This window comes from Fukomys damarensis, unplaced genomic scaffold (genome assembly GCF_012274545.1).
Source record: "Fukomys damarensis isolate Sample0158 unplaced genomic scaffold, DMR_v1.0_HiC HiC_scaffold_14, whole genome shotgun sequence".
In the NCBI taxonomy this organism is placed as follows: domain Eukaryota; kingdom Metazoa; phylum Chordata; class Mammalia; order Rodentia; family Bathyergidae; genus Fukomys; species Fukomys damarensis.
Window position 1 is genome coordinate 64,023,649 of NW_022900926.1, and position 21,531 is coordinate 64,045,179.

General features: G+C 42.4%; 3 protein-coding genes across 7 annotated transcripts in view; 2 read left to right on the forward strand and 1 right to left on the reverse strand.

Moving 5' to 3' along the window:
• Calhm4 (calcium homeostasis modulator family member 4) overlaps positions 1 to 21,531 on the forward strand; it is a 134,229-nt gene that overhangs the window by 55,514 nt on the left and 57,184 nt on the right. The window contains exons 7-8 of one of the 4 annotated variants that reach the window (XR_004517150.1): positions 10,180 to 10,319; positions 14,485 to 14,560. The gene's annotated coding sequence lies outside the window, so the exon portion shown is untranslated. Of the gene's footprint in view, positions 1 to 10,179; positions 10,320 to 10,818; positions 10,899 to 14,484; positions 14,561 to 18,059; positions 18,299 to 21,531 lie in introns of those variants that run through there. The other 3 variants (XM_033763400.1, XM_033763401.1, XM_033763402.1) reach the window with 3 other exon arrangements.
• The window catches only part of Trappc3l (trafficking protein particle complex 3 like), a 49,611-nt gene continuing 32,408 nt past the window's right edge, over positions 4,329 to 21,531 (reverse strand). Inside the window, exons 4-6 of one of the 2 annotated variants that reach the window (XM_033763403.1) lie at positions 12,433 to 12,489; positions 8,365 to 8,550; positions 4,329 to 6,760 (exon numbers count right to left, since the gene is read on the reverse strand). In XM_033763403.1, the coding sequence (XP_033619294.1) occupies positions 6,641 to 6,760; positions 8,365 to 8,550; positions 12,433 to 12,489 (363 nt within the window). In that variant the 3' untranslated portion in view covers positions 4,329 to 6,640. The remainder of the gene's footprint in view (positions 6,761 to 8,364; positions 8,551 to 12,432; positions 12,490 to 21,531) is intronic. The other variant, XM_010614035.2, reaches the window with a different exon arrangement.
• On the forward strand, positions 10,319 to 16,116 carry Calhm5 (calcium homeostasis modulator family member 5). Its single transcript, XM_010614036.2, has 2 exons — positions 10,319 to 10,898; positions 14,485 to 16,116. Exons 1-2 carry the CDS (start codon positions 10,359 to 10,361, stop codon positions 14,872 to 14,874), a joined length of 930 nt encoding a protein of 309 aa, XP_010612338.1. The 5' UTR covers positions 10,319 to 10,358; the 3' UTR covers positions 14,875 to 16,116.

Below are 21,531 nucleotides of genomic sequence, written 5' to 3' on the forward strand. Positions count from 1 at the left end.
AGCGCTGGCTAGTCCACATCGCTGACTTTTATTGGTAATCAGTTGTGGTAAAGACAAGCTACGCTCAAGGGCAGGAGTACGTGTGAGGATGCGCAGTTGTGCGGTTTCTATGGAAATTAACGTAAGCAAGACTCATAAAAGGCAAGACAAAGTCTAGTCGAATTAGGAGCAGAATGGACCAGACATATGGTTGTAATTAGAACATCGTCCTTCTAGTTAAGAAGGTTTTGGTGGTAGGAACGGATTTGCAAGCGAGTTACTCTGACCTCGGCACATAGGCTTCAGCCGACGCACGCCCACACAGAGCCAGTTGTAGGGTTCACGCTTCACAGCCTGCCCGGCTTACAGCTGCTTTGGGCACAATCAGTATCGCAGCCTCCCACACCTGCATCATCATTTATTCTCTCTCTCTCCTCCATTTTCAAATCCCCACACTCTGAAAACATGAATGAGCAAACAGCACACCTGTGCACCAAGCACCCCAGGTCTCTTCCCATCTGAGGTCAAGTTCCTTAGAAGAAGAATCATCTTGGCACAGCCTCACACCTCCCACTGACTCCGAAACCCACTATGGCAGTCCTGAAAATTGCTGTGAGATGAAGACCTTCTCATTACCAACCCCAGCTTTCCTTTTCTTGCTTAACTTTCTTGGCTTTTCTGTAGCACCTAACACTCCAAACACTGGTTCCTTTGAAACGTGGCTTGTGGCCACCATTTTCCCTTCTCTGTGTACTTTTAGCAGGCAGGGCTTGAAACAGGGCCTTGCTATGTACTTCAGGGTGGCCTTGAATTCACTATGTAGCCCAGGCTGTCCCAAACTGCAGTGTTCCTCCTGCCTCAGCCTCCCATTTACTGGGATTATAGGCGTGTACCACCACGTCTAGCCAGACCCTCTTCTGAGTCCCTGGTTTCCTTGACTATGGCTTACTAGTTTCTTTCCTAAGCTGGTCCTCCTCATATGGCCTTCCACTCACCAGGCCCAGTCCTTGGGAGCCATCACCAACTCCCTTTGACTACCAGCCTCACATCTTTATGCATTTAAAGCACTGGTAAACTTAGTGCCTGTGTAGTTTCATAACGTATGCCTTCTCCCCCTTGACTGACTTAATACCCCCCAATAGACTGTTGTTTTATAACTGATAAAAAAGTTAGTGAAACCCAAAGTCAAGCAAGTAGCATTTTCAGGTATTCCAATGTTTGATCCACACACATCACTAGAAATTAGAACTTCCTCTTCATAGTCATCAGAATCTATGTGATTCATCCACTCTCCTAAAGTCACTAAACATAATCAGCTGGTTTGGAAGATCTGTATCATGGGGCAGCTCCTGAGATTGGGGGATTGTTCTGACTTTGGACTTCTCAAGTGATCCCTGATAAGTTTCTGGTGGAAACAACTGAAGCAGGAACTTGAGTCTGTCTTTTCTTTGTTTCATTGTAAGAGCTGCCACTGAGTTAGCTCTGTGCCTTCTGCCTGTGGGATCTTCCTTCTGGGTCTCGGTTGCTGAACAGATACCCTCTGCAGTGCAAGCCTTGGCTCTTCACCTCCAGGTGTCTCTTCCTCTCAGAGAGGAGGAGAGCGTGCACATCCACATTCAACCAGAACAGAGCATTTAAGCATGTGAAAAATAGAACAATAAATTGTTTTGTTTGCTATTCTCTGATATGTTCCACATTATCTGATCTATCGCCTTTTGATCATGCAGTGCACTTTATTGCATTACCATTAATAGGGATTTGAGATTTGGAGAATGCATTATGTTGGATCCAATTTATTGCAAGTAACAAAAACTCAAATCTACTCCTGTAAAGATGATTGTGTATTTACTGAGTCATGTGAACAAATTTCAGAGCCAGGGCAGGTTCCCTCCTATCCCCTTCCTTCTTTTTCTCTTTGTAGACTGGGGATTGAACCCAGAGGCTTTGCATTGGGCACTTTTTAATTTTGAAACAGGGGAGTTTCGCTAAGTTGCTCAGGTGAGACTCAAACTTGGTGATCCTCCTGCCTCAGCCTCCCAAAGTGCTGGATTACAGGCGTGTGCCATTGTGCCTGGCTCAGACTGGCTTTTTTTTTCAATTAATTCATCTTTGTCCTTCTTCCTATGTCAGTAGCAACCGAAGTGGGGTGGGGGGAGAAACAAGAGAGAACTTTTACCACAATCATAGGATGAAAATTATAATGAAAGAACCAATGATTGCTGTCTGAGGAGTATCATGCATGGATTGGCTTAGGTCTGCCTAATGAGGGAATAGATTCATACATTTGCAATCAGCCCCCGTGTGTTGGTAAGAGCAACAAAGCCATGAATAAAGGTGGCTTTCTCTGAGGTGTGGGTGGCCCTGATTCGGGGTGGGCTCCTAAGCAGAAAAATATTATTTTGTTGTTGAGCAGGTCAGTAGAAGTCCAGCGCATGAAGTATATTTTTAAAAAAGGAAATAGAAGTAGCTTTAAGGAAGAAGTGAGGAATTGCAGGAAATTCCTTAAAAGAAGAGAAGAAATAGGGCTGCTAGAAGACAAATGGAAAACAAAAGAGAGGAGACAAGCAGGAAGAGATTGGATCGCACAAGGCAGAGACTGAGTGTGAGGGGTAACAAGAAATTCTCAGGACATCTGTTTCTGAACTGTTTTTAGTGAAGGCTTTCCAACTTTTCATGTTTTGTTTAGCTCCTCTCTAGTGAAACACTTGAAAAATAAAATTTTTCTAGTGATCTTTGTGGCTGGACCTTGTTTTCAGTGTTAGGGAGACAGGCATGGATGGAACAAGAACTGGGCGTTTTTCAGGTTCCTCTGCATCACCTGCACTGCGTCCTTTCCCGCCCAACAACGGCTTATGTAGACACTGTTAGCTGACCATTGCTCATGTCCAAGCCGAAATTCCGGAGGTTTTACCAGGATGTGGGAGTGCAGCAACTGGAGAGATCTTTCCAAGAACATGCCACTAGGTGGAATAAACAAAATTTAGCCCTCCTTAAGAAGATGAAGGATGATGGGCCTTCTGTCTCCCAAGTTTCCATGGCTGAGAAGCTGTTTCCAAAGTGGGCTTCCTCAGGGTTACCATGCAGATGCTGTTGGCATGGACAGCTGGTGGATTAAGAAGCTGTGAAGTGAACACCAGGGTCCGCAGCCCTAACTGGAGAGACCCTAACAGCTGGGGTATCTGTCAGTGTCTCTGTGTCCCTTGGTAGTTAGCAAGCCTTAGTCAAAATAAAAGCAGATCTTTGTTACAGTGGTCTTGTTCATTACAAAATTTTTATTATTTTCTCACTTCAAGCCCTTGATTTTCCACGTTTCTACTTTGGACTTTTATAATCAGGGAGAACAGCGAACTTCACAACAGTCCATATCAGGTGCTAAAATGATCCAAGCTTTTAGCAGCTAATAGATGAAACCGATAGGTTTGTGGGGTCAGTAAATAAGCACACAGAATGCTGCCAGAATTGTTTCTGATTCCTGGCATCTGTACTTAATGTACAGCCTTGGGCACAGTCTGGTGGTGTCATTTGAGCAACACTAAACTATCTCTCTGCCCCAAACATTGCTGAAATGATTTTTTAAAAAAAAAATTTGTTGTGATCAAGATTTAGGATTTTTAGGAAATGAAAATAGAATATGATCTTGTAGTTATGCTGAACAACTTCCAAGCCCTTTATGAGAAAAATTACAGAATAGCAGCAAACACACTGGCAGCCCAGGGGGTGGGGGCCGTCTCTCCTTCGAGCTCATTTGGGTCATGGCTCAGCAGGAGAGAGCACATTTCATGGAGCTCTCAGTCTCCTTCCACTGGTTTCCCTTAGCTATTCTGTCTTTCTTTCTTTTTATTTTTCCTACCCATCTTTTCCCTTGCTGCCAATGCCATTGGGTCCTCTCCGTTGCTTTTTCTGTGTGTGTCACAGGTCCAACAGCCGCTGGCTGACTGGGAATTCTAGACCAGTGATGTCCATTATGGTGTTAGATGGTGATTACTTCAAATATCACCAGTGTGCCTGAGCTTTTAATGTAGTTTAATTTTAATTGACTTAGATTTAAAAATGAAAACTGTTAAACACCACTAATCGAAATTTTACGGTTTTAGAAGGACTGTATTTCACTGTAAACTGAAAGTTTAGCAGTGAATTGAAATGTGCTGAAAGTGTAAAATGAATCCAGTATCAAGAATTCAGTAGGTAAAACATCCATAATGAAATGGTGTTTTAGATACTTGGTATAAATGAAATATATTATTGAAGTTAATGTTATATAGACATATACGCATATACATATATATATTTGTGTGTGTGTGTGTGTGTACCAGTGATTGAACTCAGGACCTTGCAAGTGCGTGGCGCTAAGCTAAATCCCTTACCCACCTGTTTATATTCATTTAAGGTTGCTATTAGAAAATTCAAGGTGATATATATGGCTCTCTTAATTCTAATACAGTGCAACTTCTCGATTCTCCCATTCCTCAGGATGGAGAACACAGTGAATGTGAACAAGCCACTCTTTTAGGCATATAGGTCATGTTTCATAGCATGCATCAAAATCAAAGGAGCCCCTTCCCTCCAGGCTGAGAAAAATAAAGGATGGGGAAGAAGCCCCACCTTGTAGCCATTACCAGTTCCAACACACCGCACCGCTAAGAATATCAGGTGAAGGTGCCTTTAGTGGGTGGGCTTTGATAGTGGGGTTGGGAGAGAAGGGGGAGGGGGCAGGCTGGAGAATACTTCAGGCAATAGAACATTTTCAAGGGAGCTCCTTGGGTGCTGATTTAAGGAGGTCCTTAAATATGGGTCTCCATTCATTCCTGAAGAGGTAAGTGAACTATGGACAAAAAAGCAGTTGATCAGATGGTAGAAAAGTAAGTTTTTAGGTGGACTGAAAGCAAGCCTTCTTCTGGAGGTACCGGTTTAAAATACATGACATCCCTTCCACTGGGAGATATCTTCTTCCAGATTCTATTCCTTTTCTGTGCTGCAGGCCTGAAGATCCTCCCATTGGTGCCGCAGCTGCTCCAGGGAGTCTGTCTGGTCCTCAGCGCTGCCTCAATGGCCCAGAGTCAGCTAGGTAGAGGGGAGCATTTCCTGGTGGTCTTCTAGAGTCCGAAAGACTGGCATTTCAGTGTTTATCTATGGCACTTAAATATACTGATATTATTTTTGGTATTTATCATATGTTATCCTTTCATTCAGAGAGAGAGAGAGAGAAAAGCTGTTGTGCAGGGTCATCCACCCATCTCAGTGATCTGAAGGGCTAGAAACAGAACAATGGGAATTCTAGTTTATTTCTATCCGTATCATTTCTTCAGCTTCTTGTTTGTTTTTCCGAGTTATGAGTCAGAGTCTGGATATCATGCATGCTAGACAAGGGCTCCACTACCAACTATATCCTGGGCTCCATTTACAGCAGTCTTAACTCCTGGTGTCACAGTAACTATAGCTTTTCCTTGTAAAGTTAGTTTTCTGCCTTGTGCTGGGGCTCTGATGAAGATTATTGTTTATTTAATCCAGTACACTTTCTTTTCTTTCAGTTTTTTTTTTATGGTGTTGTAGATTGGACCCAGGGCTTATGCACTGAGCCATACCCCTATCCCTTTTTTCACTTCTTATTTTGAGACACGGTCTTGCTGAGTTGGTATACTGTTGGGTTCAAACACGGGATCCTCTTACCTCAGCCTCTCAGAGTGCAAGAGTTGAAGGTGTATGGTACCTCACCTAGGTGCATTTTCAATTTTAAATGTGTGCTTATCACAGACAAAATACTCTTCGGAAGATTTTTAGGGCTACATATGATGGTAAAATATCTTTTTTCTTCCCATTTTTATTAGCATATGTTTGTGATACATAATAGATACATACATTTGTCATGGCAAATTGGTACACATGCATAGCACATGTTGATCCTTTTTGGAAAATTTAATAGTGAACAAACTTTGAGGTAAGGAAGCATTCTCAAAGAACATGATTTGCTTCTCAGTATAGAGATTTTCCATCTGACTGTCAGCAATATTTCAGGAGAAAAGAAAGAGATAGATACCACTATTTAAAAAAATAAACTAAATTTAAAATAAAGTGAATGAAAATCAAGTGCTATTTTAAAATTCTTCAGAATAGGCATCCAAATAAATACCTTGCCATGGTGACTACAAGTCAAGCTTTCACTTCCTAAAGTTATAAGCCAAATGATATTTGAGCAAAATCACTCATAATTTCATAAGAACATGGAAAATGTTACAAAGGGCAGTGTTTCTACAGAGAATGCCACAAGTAGTATCTAGAGCCTGTGTCCACTTAATGAGTTTATGCTCTATCATTTCATCCATTGTTCCAGTGGGAGAAGACAACTGATTGTACAGGGCACACCTTATCCCATTACCACAAGTAAATGGAGCGAAAGCTGTGAGGATGGATGCGGGACATGTGGGATCCATGCTTCCCATTTTATACGGAGTTATTTGTATATGAAAGCCCATGGACGAGAGATGAAAATGTGTGATTTATAAGCAAAATAAAATCCTCACACCTTTCATTTCAAATCTCTGGCTGATCTATAAGCCTTGCAAAGCCCATGCTGCTAAGCAACTCAAACTTTCTGTGGCTGTACGTGTCAGCTACCAACATGCGCCCCTCAGCTAGCCACCCTGTAGCATTTCACGCGGAGCCTTCATTTTCTCCGTCTATATTTTTTCTCATTTGGCTGTTTTAAAAATATTATTCCTATCTCTGTCACAGTGTCGCCTTTTAGTCTGTCTTGCAAGAACGTGACATCAGCAGTCAAATGAACCTAGAAGGAAAAGAAACAGATCTTTAGAAAAAAAAAACTCTAAAATTTTCTGAATCTCTTTTACACCTTTAGTTACTTTCTGTGTGGAGCGGTGAGCATGAAACCCTTCTGTGGAGGCAGGGCCTAGAATGTGCGTCCTCTAGAGATGGTTGGGCAGCCTGTGGGCTGGTGCCGGAATCTGCCGAGACAACAGTGTTCCCGGCCTGGCCCAGGTGGCAGGGAGGCCCAGATGTGTAGGCTGTGTCCAGCTGTGCTCACACAGCAGGCCAGGTCTCTTTCTAGAAGAACACAGATTCCCAGATCAAAGATGGCTTTGCCTCAGTGTATGCGGCCCAGCAGAACTCCCAAGGATAAGTGGATTCTTAAAAAGGACTCCTCTCAAACTGATTTGTCATTGTCATTCTCTAAATAATACGGTCACTTAGTCTAACAGCAGTTAGCAATCAATTATGGCTTTGGGGAGCTTTGAAAAATATCAGCTCTATAAATTATAAATATAAATTAAAGATTGAAATTATAGACATGAAGCATCTCCCATGTCCGTTTGGGGCTTCCTTCTCTATTCATTAAAATGTGTTCACTTAACAGCGGCATGATATTGCCAACCCACCCTAAGTGGGGCGTTTATTCAGTTTTTAAATCATTAATAAGTAAAATAAATAAATGAAAGTACCTACTAAAGGCAAAGTGCAAGTGAAAAAATGCCTAGGTCTAGCAGATGATTAAATGAGTATTTATTGGTTATCTGCCTCATTTCCTCTCTCTGAAAATTTTTTCACCTAGAATTTGATAAAACATAGATCCCATGGGCAAAATTATCTGGCTTGTATCATATCATATTACCTACCAACCAACAGAAGGAGGTGGGTTGCACTTGGAAATATAGAAGCTAAATTTACCCTCTACTTTTTCCTCATAACTATTTTATGTCTTTGTTGAAATGTAACAGAAAATCAATTAAAATAACAGAGACTGCTTTTTTGGGTATTTGGGGCCGCATGAAGTCTGACACCCATTTTTCATTCAGCGTATATAATAATCAACTGCTACCCATAAACTTCTTTATCTATTTTTTATTTAGTTTTATGGTATCTCCCTTTGCCTGTGAACTCCCAGAACTCTCCTCTTTCCTTTCCTCAATATTATGGTCATTGGTGAGGGACAAGTTTAAAAAAATGTTAGTGTAGAAGCATGGAGGGTCCGTGTGAATGGTATTATTTCCATAGTTTCACGTCTTTGATTGCTGTGACTTTATCTTTCTCCTAATTATCATGAATAATTAAAAATTACATGCACAGGGGATCAATGCATGTGTAGCTCATTACATATGTAGGTTCTGGTTGCTACCTGGCCCCATCATTCTTAACAGTGAAGAGTCTGGAAAATAAGACTGTTAGCCCAGTCCATCAACTGGACTGCATGTGTATTAAGCTGTGAAAGATTCTGAATCACAACCAGCCAGCCATGCTGCCCCCAGATGTCTGATTCTCAGTGACTGGGAGAGAAAGTACATGTTCACTCTCTGAAGTGGCTGTATTCTGAGGGATACCGTTACGTGTCACGAGGCAGCTGATACACCTGGCGAGATGAAGCGCGCGTCTTACCATCTCCAGGGCACCTCTGATAATCCCGCAGAGTAAGTTGCAGTAGCACAGAGAAGACCGCCCAGTGGGGAGCTCTTCCACGAACTCCGACAGAGGGTTCTTGTCAAGAATCAGAGAAAATTCATTTCTGCTTGCATTGTTACAGGTCACACTTGGTGTAACTCCCAAGTACATCTTGAAAGCCACCTGAGGAAGATTTAAAAAAACGTAACCATCACTTGTGTAACTATTAGCAGGACCACAAATAGCCTGTCCCAGGGGTCGCAGCCCAATGATTAAGAGAATGGAGTGTGCAGTCAGGGCTTCTGGGTTCACACTTAGCTTCACAATTTATCGACCCATGTGAGCATCTGAAATCTGTTTATTTTTATGGAATATTCTAATAGTGTCTAGGAAAAGGCTGAAGAGTAAGAACAAAAGGGCTCCAAGATCGAACCTAGAGACAGCGAACGGAAATGAGTACATTAAACAGACTGGGCAACGGTCTTTGAGAAGGTGCAGGGGGTCGTTAGGATGAATGTACAGGAGCCATAATGTGATTCTCAGGAATGGCTGTTTCTTTCCAGGCCCTGGAGAAATTCACAAATGTAGAAGTGAAAGAAATGTTGGACACTATTTCTTTTAAGTAGCTTCGCAATGAGTAAACTGGTGCTTAGAGAAGTCAAATGGCACAATCAAGACCATAGTATAATTGTTCCTTGGCTCCTAGTGCAAAGCCTGGATTTTTCACACAGGCCTGCATTTTAAAGTTTATTAATTAATAGAAATTTATGAGCATAGGATGTCTTTTCAGATGCCTTCATAATTTTAAAATTAAGAGCAGTGTATAGAAGAGAAATGGAAACTATTTTCTTAAATTATTTATAATTTGAAGTGCTCAAGAATGGCTTTTCTCTCTTTATTTCTCTTTCTCTCATTCTTCAGTAAGTTCCAGTACTTACTGAGCTTTGCCTGATTAGCACAGTACCCGGCACATGGTGGGAGTCCAGTGACTGCTTACTGAACAAATTAGAGAGCAAGTATCCAGTGTAGGTTTGGCAGCGTGTTGAGAGTCAGGATACTTGGATACTGAGTGAGTGTCTGCCGGGGAGACAAGGTGGAGAAGCGGCTGAGATTCTATGTAGTAGGGATATGTTGTGGCATGGAACACGGCAGCGATGAGGTTGGGGACATCCACATCCATCAGCTGTGGACAGTGGGGGCCCTGCAGATGGGATCCAGCTAATGCAGATTCAGATATCTGATTTAGAGGACTCTCCGTGTCACATGGAAGATGAATTTAGGGCTGGGGTGAGGTGAGCATGAGGTCATGGGGAGATGGCACTAATCCAGAGGTTACCGCGGGAGTCTAGGAAGGAAGTGGTGAGGATCCTCTTGTTTTGTTTCTTCTTCATATAAATTTCTCATATCTCCAATCCCCCAAAAAATGGCTTAATTTTCTAATACTACGCAGTTTTAAAAGGTATCAAACCAATCCCTGTCTTCTAAATCTGAAGTCATATAGCAAGAGAAAATAAGTTTCATTGTGAAACTCTGGGTTTGGAAATTTCATCTGGAGCCCTGCAAACTGGCTGGTAATGTTGATTCATCTTGCTGGAAAATTCCTAGGCTATTACTTGTACAAGTGAGAATTTCTTTCTGATTTTTCCATCTAAGCCACATGGAAATAATATTAAAAAGAAGGCTGCATATTTTTATTTTACTCCACATTAGGCTGCGGTTTCACGGCCCAGTATCTACCAGTAGGAGGCATTGTCTGAACCCTCTTGGGAAATGTGCATTCCTAGGGAATGACTTTGTTTTCTTATCTGACAGAATTCAGCCTGAGACTTGAGGACATTGTTTTTAATGAAAGAAAAGCTCCACCCTCCCACCCTCGTCCACTGCCACAGCCCTAGCCCCAGCCACCGGGCAGAGCAGAGAGCTGAAGCTGGAGAGTAAGAACCGTTTCAAAGGTAAAGACAAGGCATTGCCACTCTCTGTGCATCTCCAACATGGATGCTTTTCAGCCTATTGTAAAATTCTTTCTTAACCAGAAAACTGCTATTGGCTACAGCTTCATGGCTCTGCTGACTTTGGGAAGTGAGCGTCTCTTCTCACTGGTAGCTTTTAAGTGTCCCTGCAGCAGTGAGAATATGGCCTATGGGCTCGTGTTCCTTTTTGCTCCTGCCTGGGTGTTACTGATCCTAGGATTCTTTCTGAACAACGAGGCATGGAAGCTCTTCACAGGCTGCTGCGTAAACCCCAGGAAAATCTTCCCCAGGGGCCACGGAGGCCGCTTCTTCTATGTGCTTGGCCAGATCACTCTGAGCTCACTGGTGGCTCCTGTTATGTGGCTTTCTGTGACTTTGCTTAATGGAACTTTTTATGAATGTGCCATGAGTGGGACGAAGAGCTTAAGAATCCTGGATCTGATTTGTAAGGGCAGGCCCAAAGAGTGCTGGCAAGAACTTCACAAAGTCTCTTGTGGCAAAACCAGCATGCTACCCACAGACAGTGAGGAAGTGAGACTGTCCCTGCAAGCCCAGTCTCAGGTAAGAACAAACTCTCCTCTTGCTCCCAGCATGAGCTTGAAGTTTCCCGTCTGTCTCACTTTCAGCCAGGGCTGAGTCAGTGTGCCAGGATATTTGAAACTAAGTGAAAATGAGAACATGATGTACTGGTAGCATTAGACAATCTCAGGAAAGCTTTCTGGATGCTCAGTAAAATTGCTGATTGCATTATATCTTTTCCATTTCCAAAAAGAAAATATCCTCTGGGTTATGTGTATGTAAATACTTAAGTACTTTAGAGCCATCTGTCTGGGTTGGCTTTGTAAATAATGCAAAACACCAAATCATAAAGTGAGTATTAATGGCTGACTAATTAAAAATTACTGCTGTCTACCCATTATTCATTTTCAAACTGGTTCCTTAGAGAAACACAAACACATGTGCACCTATTAAAATAGAGCTGAAATAAACTAATATTTTTAAAAGTTGCATGTAATATAATTAGTGTAGCAATTCCCTTGAATGGTTTTCAACCACTGCTGTTTCTGTGTATAAATATTGTCAAGACTGAGAAGAATTGCCCATTAAACTATGACTCAGTAGTCTTTGAATAGCCATCAGTGAAAAGTGGCCATATTCTCTAGGGAGATTAGGTCTTTTTTTCTGTGCTGTTGAACTAAAGAAGTTCTTACATTACTTTAGACACTCAAAATTCAGGCTGTTTTAGTTAGCAGGAAGAAATCATAGCTTCATCTAATTGGTGCAGGGAAGTAGCTTGTTATCTCTCTAGATACCTGGATACGGATCAGGTGAATAGCCCTGCCCTGGACTTTAGAAAAGACAGGCAGGGTGAAGGGAGGGCAGGGACAAGGGGAAAAAATGAGAACCAAGACCTGCCATGTAAAGGTACAGGATCCCAGTAATGAATGTATTGTATTGGGTGAAGGGTGAAGGGAGGGCAGGGACAAGGGGAAAAAATGAGAACCAAGACCTGCCATGTAAAGGTACAGGATCCCAGTAATGAATGTATTGTATACCTAGATTGGACCAATAAACTCAATAAAAAGAAAAAAAAAAGAAAAGAAAAGAAAAGACAGACATCCTATTTGCATTCCTCAGACCAAAATGAGCAGCACCAGAAGATAAAAGGATTTGCATTTGTCAGGAATACTATGTATTTCAAAAATAAACTCACCAAAGAAGTACAGTTTTACCTTTTCAACAAGGATTTGCACTTACAGCATATCATGGCGAAGTCTGTTCCTAAAATCATGTGTTCCAAAGCCACTGGAGTGAAGTCTTTTTATGAACTGATAAGCCAAAGATGTCCCAAAACAAGAACTTCAGTTTGATGCGCAGAGCACATTTTAGATAAAACATATCAGGCTTCCTTTTGTTGAAGGAAGGCATTAATTACAAATGTTATGACAGAATGAATAACTTATGTCTGATGTCCTCAGGCACCAGGTTCCATTTAGGCAGCACCATATCCAAACACTTCTTGCTTCTCTAAATACAGGCACAAGATTTTAAATCATACGCATTCTGTCATAATGTAGACTGGGCAATCACTCACCTGTTGACTTTTCCATAGGATGAGAAGGACCTGGGGCTGATTCCTATGGGAGGATGCCTGAGAGATATGGAGGAAAGAGGTTGTGGCAACAGCAGGTGCTGACCATGACGCTCAGCTGGTAGAGGCAGCATACACTCCTGGCCAATAACTGGGCATGTGGGTGGGGTGGAAAAAGTACATTCATCTATGCGTGGGGTGGAACAACAAGAAAACCAGCTGGGTGATTCTCTGCTCTTAAGGGTGTTAGAATGGAGTAGAGGAAGAGCTCAGCCTTGGAGGTGAACTTGGGTTTGAATCCTGAGGCTGCTAGTCGTGAGCTATGTGACCTAGAGCTAGAGGTTCCACCTCTCTGAGACGTAGCTTTTTCGTAGTGTGGCACGGTACAAGTATATCCCTGGAGGGGTGGAAGAGTTAGAGACAATGGACATAAATGGGCACAAAACATACAGTGGATATTTCAAGCTGATGAGAAAATTGGCAGGGTCCGGGGAAGGAGAGACACACAAAACAGGACACAACTGAGAACTCAGTCGAGGGAGTGTCCAGCACGCTCTTGTTGGACTCTGGGTGTGGTGAATGGGGGTGGTGGGATGAGAGACAAGAAGTTTCAGCGGTCAGGACTCAGTACTAAGGTCGTGTAGAGGTGGAAAGGCATCAAAGCTGGTCAGATAGTTTATAACTCAGCTAAAATAAGCTCAGAATCTGAGATAAGATGGCTGAGGAGAGGACTGGTGGTGGAGATAAAGAAGGTGGATGATGAAAAGGAAGAGGTGAGGTAGACAACCACAAGCCCATCGATGATTCAAGCCAAAGGTGGGAACTTTCACATGATGGTAGCTGTATCTCACTCACTAATCATAGGCATAGAAGGAGGCTGCGAGTTCAGTGATGCTTTTACATGAATATTTATACATTTAAAAATAGCAGCGGGTGATTGTGGCTACCCTCACTGAATGCACTTGTGTGTTCAGCATTATTTCACCTGATTCCCCCAATGCCCCCCATTTTACATGTGAGGAAACAGAGACATAATAAGGGGGAAGGAGATTTAAAGCCAAAGAATGCCCATCCCTGGAAAGCGTTTTCACGAAGTCTGCGACACTTCTCTCCAACTCCCTGTCTGAACTGCAGTTTTGTAGCCATTGGTCTGGAGCTCATCCGCTGTTCTGCTATGGTCCTACTAGAGTCATTTGCCATTTATTGTCCCCATTCTCAAATGAACCCATCTATCAGAGAATACTAAATTCATTTGACATTTTCAAAGAGGTCTTCTCTTTGGCAAGTATAACATTAATTCCATTTATAAGAAACAATTTGAACCACAAAATGTATTTAGAAGATATGTTGAACTACATATCCTTTCCTTTTAGAATTGACAACAAAACAGAAACAGAAACATCAGGTCCATTCATGTTAAGAAAAAGAGTTTTGTTTTTTTTTTTAACTACTAAAATTCAGAGCATACAATCTTTAAGGTTTGGAATGATGCTTTTTCCCTCAGCATTTAGACAGGCTTTAAATTCTGCTAGCTGTAGCCCTATTGTGTTGTTTGCCTCCTTTTACCATGAATAATGGAAATAATGGCCTTTGCCCCAGAGAGTGAGCACCACCCTATAAACAGCGTCTCATGGGAAAGTGGAAGTCACCAGCCTTACAGGCATCTGTCAGTGCCTAGGAGTATGTGGCTAATTAACTGGTCAGGTGTGGCCAAAGACCACCATTACTCCTGCACAGAACTCTTCCCCCTGAAAGACATACTATTTGAGTACTTGGCTTATCCAATTCTTGAATAATTTTTTCTTTGCTCTTTTCCATTTGCAAGTCTTCTGTTTATTTATTTTTTACGGCATAGCAACAATATTGGGTAAGAGAATAAATATTAGACCGACTTCATTTTGACTGATAAAATGTGTCTACCAATTACCATAAATGATTTGATTACTAGTAAGGACTGTGGTGTTCACTTAGCTGTCCACTTCCGAATAATACTGCCTCAGTTCCCCGAGATGTGATTTCACTTTCACATGTCCTCAGTGTTTCTTTCTACCCAAGATTCTAGGATGGTTCCTGATCTGTTCAGCCTCCTTCTTCTCTCTGCTCACCACGTGCTATGCTCGCTGCCGGTCTAAAGTCAGCTATCTGCAGCTGAATTTTTGGAAGACATACACACAGAAGGAAAAGGAGCATTTGGAAAATACGTTTGTGGACTATGCCAACAAGCTCAGTGAGAGGAACCTGAAATGCTTCTTTGAAAACAAGAGGCCGGATGCCTTTCCCATGCCCACCTTTGCTGCCTGGGAGGCTGCTTCGGAGCTGCATTCTTTCCAGCCAAGCCGGCAACACTACAGCACCCTCCACAGAGTGGTGGACGATGGCCTGGAGTTCTGCCCGCAGGATGCTGAGACCACGATGATTCTTGTGGGCACTGCCCAGGACCTATAGGTCGTCCACCTTCCCGGGCTCACGGTGCTTAGCGGTGTATCCATTCTGAGAGCCTCCTGCAGGGTCCACAGCGGCCTCCTCACTCTGTATTTTCTCGTAGTTAGAATTTTTTACTGAACTGTGACAAAGGGGAAACTCCTTTGAAGTTCTCAAGTGCAGTAAATGTCAGGACAAGCTCAAATTGAGGAGGATGACGACCTTGCCTGGATGGAGGGCTGGGCTCAAGAGGTCCACACATTGCTCCCAGTTCTGAGTCTATGATTCAGCACATAGCTTTGTGCAGGAGGCTCCACCACTTTATGCAAATGTGAGTCGTGGTATCTGGGGTGGAAGCAGTGGCTTCTGAGGGAGTGAGATGCTCTGAGAGCCGATGGCTGGCTATCGTGGCAGCTGAGGCATGTCAGCAGGAGTCCTTGCTGTGTCAATCTAGCCCAGTCTAACCTATGCCTTTCAAGGAGTATGAAATTCTCCTTTCCCTCAGGACCAGAAGACCTCAGTTCTGAAAAATAGCCAATTACAAGAATGTGACATCTGAAATTCAGAGATTTCTACATGTTTTCACTGTATGCTGAAAGTATGTCACTGAAGGTGGGCTGTTTCATGATGTTGTGGGCCCTGGGAACGTTCAACAGTTTCTACACACATATGTGACTGCTTCGATACAAATACAAATAATATATATTCGAACACTACTCCACCCTGAAGTTCATTTACTGTCTTCTGAATTTAAGATTCAAAGCACTCTCATGAGGGACCTTTACATAGCACAGTTCCTGCTATGCCACTAGCATGTCTAAATTGGTTTGGGTTACTATGACACTGCGTCACACACTAGGTGACTTATAAACCACCCAGACTCATGTCTCACAGTCCTAGAGGTTAGAATTCTGAGATCAGGGTGCTACAGGTTCACGTTCTAGTGAGGGCCCTCTTCCCTTGTGCAGATTGCTGAATTCTTACTGAATCCTCCCACAGTGGAAAGAACAAACAGCTCCTCTGGACAGCTTTTTAGAAGGACAGCGATCCCAGGCTGATCTGAAGACTCTGCCCTCGTGATAGGAGCACCTCTCAAGGCAGGACCTTCTAATAGCCTTGGGGTTTAGGGGTCCAACATAGGAGTGGGGTGGAGGGGCACAGATATTAAGACTGTAACAGAGTAAAGTATTCTGACTCAAGGTCTGGGAACACTGACCAAAGTATACTAGTAATTAAGCTATTTTGTAGTTTTGCATTTTTCAGAAATGATGCAAAATCTGCATTCTACTATGAAATATGTATATATGTATATATATGTATGTATGTATGTGTACACACATATGTATATATGTATATACACACATGTGTGTGTATATATACTATGTAATATATATATATATACACACACACACATATATACATGCTGGTGTGTGTGTATGTGTGTAAATTCTCCTTGAGTATCTGAGTGCAGTTGTGCTTAAGGAGGAAAGACCATGTTATTCGCGGTGGCTTGCACCTGGCATCACTGGGAGTCCATAGCTCTGGGTTTGAGAAAATTGGATATTAGCTCCTTATTACCATGAAACATGATAACAGACTGAGGCTACAACCCTACAGGTATAACATCCAGAGCATATCTGTGACATTGTGTCTTATAAGAAGAAATATATATTGTGTCTCCATGCTCATTCCTGGAACAGAACTTCTGTCAACCTTGGAATCTCCACAATGTGTCTTTGTATGCCAGTGAGGTGACAGGTGGCCCTTGGATAGCCTCGGGATGGGAACTGGCTGCCAGAGGAATAGACGTGGGTTTAGAAGGTTGCAACTTTTGGCCCTTTCCTCAGAGCTCCAGGGAATAGAGAGGGGTGGGCTGAACATTGAGTTGGTCACCGTGGCCAATCAAGTAATCAATCATGCAAATGTAATGAAGTTGCCACAAACTCTCCAAAGAACAGGGTTCTGAGTGCTCCAACACAGGAAAGGTGGCATGGGCAGAGGAGACACACGGTTACCCTGTCCCTTCTGCCCACACCCTGCTCTATGCATCGCCTCCACATGGCTGTGCCTCAAGTGTGCCTTTTATAGGAAACAAGTAACAGTCACTCTGCCCACACCCTGCTCTATGCATCGCCTCCACATGGCTGTGCCTCAAGTGTGCCTTTTATAGGAAACAAGTAACAGTCACTCAAGCACTTTCCTGAGACTCGGGAGCCTCCATAGCAGATAGTTGAACCTGAGGAAGGGCTCATGAGAAACTGATGTGTGTGTGTGTGTGTGTGTATGAGAGAGAGAGAGAAATAGAGAGAGAGAGAGAGAGAGAGAGAGAGAGAGAGAGAGAGAAAACAAAGATTAGGTATAAGAGAGGCAGAAAAGCCACAATAAAGAGAGAATTCATCAAAGACATTCTTCTCCTTAGCGCCTATTGACTTGAAGTGCCTCTTCCCTTAAGTATCTGCTGAGTTGGAAGAAAGCTGAGGGGAACCTGCCTCTGTCTGTCTGTCTGTCTGTCTGTAAAAGATTAAAGCAGCGTTCTATAAAAGTAGCTTAGTTGTGGCAAGCTGACAACCAAGGAGTTAACTCGGGCAAGCTCTGTCTCCCTGAACCCCATAGGCTTTCTGCAGTTAGAAAGCTTACACTCATAAGAATCACTGCCTCATTCAAAAGTATCCAAGCTGACTAAAAAGCAGCCAGCAGCCTCAGGTACTTTTTAATTGCAGCTTAGTAAGCGGCATAGTTGCATCCTCCTACTCTGAGAACAGGTCACCCCAGGATGAGTCAGGTTCTTCTCCTGACTCCTAGTCTTAATTCCTCTGGAACACTGCTTTACTCAGGAGGAAAACAGGTGCAAGGAATCTTATCTGTCCCAGGGACAACCTTGGAGGGCATGGGTGGAGACAGGATGGCTAAAATGGTATCTGTCCTTGGGTGTCCAGAGGGAACAGGTACTCAGAGGTGTGAAAGCAAGCTGGTTTGGGCAGGGGAGACTTTAGAAGAGTGGACAGTTTGTTGTCTTAGGTTGGGCAGGCAGTGTTTAACACAGGAAGCTGTGCATAAGTGCTCAGGAATGGAGAAACCTGTTAGCAGAGGAGGCACAGGTGGGGATAAGGTTTCAAGGAAATCGCATTCTGAATTCTGAATTGTAGTTGTGGGCTGTCGGCATCTCTCTCTGGGGCCTCTGGAATACTAACTCTGGCTTGGTCCCAAAGCAGGCTCTGGAGCTTCACCTGGCTGTGAGTTGATCCTGGGCACCTGTGCTCCAGGAAGTGCCCCCTCTGGAAAGACTGGCACCACAGCAACTGGGGGTTGAGCATCCTGAAATGAAACACCTGCTGAGGATACCAGAAGGGGCCCACGTGTCTGCTATGGCAGTCTCCTTTAGGTCTAGAGCTGAGGCACAGTGACACCGCTGGACTCCAGCCAATCTACGCTCAGGCTGACTTGCTTTGTAAGCTTCTCATTTCCTTTAAAGTAAAAGGACAGCAAATGTAGGTACCTTGTATTCTTCTATGGCTGTGGCTCTATTATAGAAAAGAAAAGGGTTGGAGAATGCTCTTTGAAATAACTTGATGCTTTCACATATGAGGTCTATATACAAGGACAAAATTTGATGACAGGTAACATCTATTTTGTGAAAATGATCCTATGACTAAATTGTGTGTAAATGTACAGGATTCCTTTTTCTTTTTCTGTGAGGTTCCCACATGCTTGTTCAGACTGTGCTAATAAACAGCAGCTTTTTGACACATTCAGCTTATTCATGTCCAATGGAAAAAAGGAAAGAAAAGTTATTTACCAAACATTATGAAAATAAACATTAGTAGACAAATTGTTACATAATGCTATGCATTATTTCTTTAAGAAATACACTAATGTGTGTATGTGTCCAAGATGTTTTAAAAATATATATGATTTTTCTACTTGGGACCTCTGAAATATGTACATTTAACAGAAAAGTGGTGAAATTACTGATTTCAAGTATGACACTTTATTTCAGATAATTATAGGAGCATATTTCAGGTTTACTATGATAACTGGTTAAGATTCTAAAGTCTCCAGAAGACTCCCATCTCTTCTTGTCTGGCACGCTTTAACTACCAACTTGAGAGAAACCAACTTGTAAAGGGTAAGGGTTGTTTTTCTCATAGTATTGGAGGTCACCAGCCATGGTCACTTGGGCACATTGTTCTGGGCTTGTGGCAAGGCAATACTGCATGATGAGCAAAACCACTCCCTTCATGACCAGGAAGAAAAAGAGAGGAGAAGAAAGAAGCTGGAGTCCCATTATCCCCTTCAAGGTACACCCTTATGGCCTACAGACTTCCCACTGTGCCTACCCTTTCCCCTCATCCCCCTCAATAGCACCAAACTGGACACCAGCTCTCTAACACATGAGCCCCTGAAGGGCCTTCCAGGTCCAAGATGTAGCATAACGAAGCTACTCTCCTTAGACTTTGGTGGTTCTGAATTCTCTGAGGCAAGTTATCTTGATTTCTAATAATTTCTTCTCATTTTTTTCTCTGTTGTACAAGGCAGGCAATATTTAGTGCCTTTTTGGGTTTATTAGTTTTGAAAATAATTAAGAAAAATCTAGGTGGTCAGCAGAGGAAGTTTGGTGGGCAGAATCTAAGTTAGTCAGTGGCTCTCAGTGTTGACTGCATACTGGAATTACCTGGATGGGGGTATCACATTGACAATCTCAGTGTCTGGTACTGCCCCAGAGATCCCGATGCAGCTTCTCTTGTTGAGGGCCTGGACACTGACGTTTTACAAGCCTTCTGAAGTGATTCTGATGTGCAGCGAGAGAGGAGAGCTACTGATCTCCATAGGAAGTTCATGGAGGTAGTAAGGTGTGTGAAGTTGCAATGTTTGAAATCTCACCTGATTTTCAGACAGTGATGTGTAGGAAAGGTTGAACAATTGGTTCTCCAGGAAAAACATCCCAATTTTGCCAACTTCCATATTGCAGTTTCCAGTTACCAAGGTGAAATCCCTGTATGCTGAGTTAGAAAGAGATACTATCTGTGGTCTTTTTAAAGCAGGTATGAACTTCAAAAGAGGTTTGAAAACAGGTTTCCTTCTGCTCTTTGAAGTGACATTGTTCTGGCCAAACAGCTTCAGAGAAGTTTTGGTACATCAATGTCTGATTTTAATAAAGCCTACCTCGTGCGTTAGGGTTCTCCAGAGAGAATCAATTATATATATATTATATATACATAATATATATAAAATATATATGTTATATAGTATATCATGTGGTCTTTTTAAAGCAGGTATGAACTTCAAAAGAGGTTTGAAAACAGGTTTCCTTCTGCTCTTTGAAGTGACATTGTTCTGGCCAAACAGCTTCAGAGAAGTTTTGGTACATCAATGTCTGATTTTAATAAAGCCTACCTCGTGCGTTAGGGTTCTCCAGAGAGAATCAATTATATATATATTATATATACATAATATATATAAAATATATATGTTATATATAGTATATCAATATATACTATATACATATATCAATACTATATATAATATATATCAATACTATATACATATATCAATACTATATATATCATATATATCAATACTACATATATATATATATATGTATATATATATATATACAAATATATGAGAAGGGAGTTGCTATGCAAGTTAACCACACGGTTATGGAGCATGACACATCCCATAATATGTCATCTGCACACTGGAGAAACACAGAAGTCAGTAGCCCAAAAGCCTGAGAATCAGAGGAATCAATGCAAATCTCTGTCTGAGGCCAAAGACCAGACCACCTGGAGTTCTGATGTTCAAAGGGATAAGCTAGCCATATGGGGAAGGGGAGACAGAGAAGTTCCCAGCCCCCACTGTTTCAGTTATTTAGCTCAGGTGTCAGACACAGGAGTAAAGAGGTCATTCTGGACACTCTAGACCAGTACACATGGCATGGAAAAGAAGCTGGAACTGAAGGCCCAGAGCTAAGGTTCTGCCTACCTCGCTGCCCTGCTGCAGCCAACACCAGACGTTTGAGCCACCTCCACTGAGGCTGCCGGCTGTGTAGAGCAGTGTCCACTGTGTCCTGGCTCCCTGACCCAGAACACCATGATCTTAAATAAGTGTCTACTGGATTGAGTCACAAAGCAGCGGGGCAATAGGACACAATATATAACCAAACATAAATAAATACAATCAGAACTTAGACAAAAAGAAAAACTAGATGTAAATTGCACCTATATATATGCATTACACAAAAATCAGCTGCATAGTTTTTTCCTCAGTGCTTTCTTCTTTAGGATCCAGTTAGCTGTATTGTCGTGATTTTAAAAATGCTGACTGTGTGTCTTTGCAAAACAGCTCCACCAAAGCCTGAGGTGCCCTTTTAATTGTTTTTGGCTAAATTTTGTTTGAAAGGAGCACATTGCTGTGGATTACATTCCATTTAAAATAAATTGTGTAGCGTTGGGAAGAGTAAGATGTTGAGCTATTATTTGTCATTATGACCTAGAACAAAAATAGCAGCGAGGGAGGTTACAGCATAGGTCAGCCTTGTGTGACCTGGAAACAGGTAGGTCCTCAGGTCTTGCTCCTCAAAGCATATCTTGAGATCATCAGCATCAGCATCACAAAGCAGCTTGTTAAGAGATGCTGAATCAGACGTTGCCCCAGACATGCTAGTTCAAGTCTGCATTT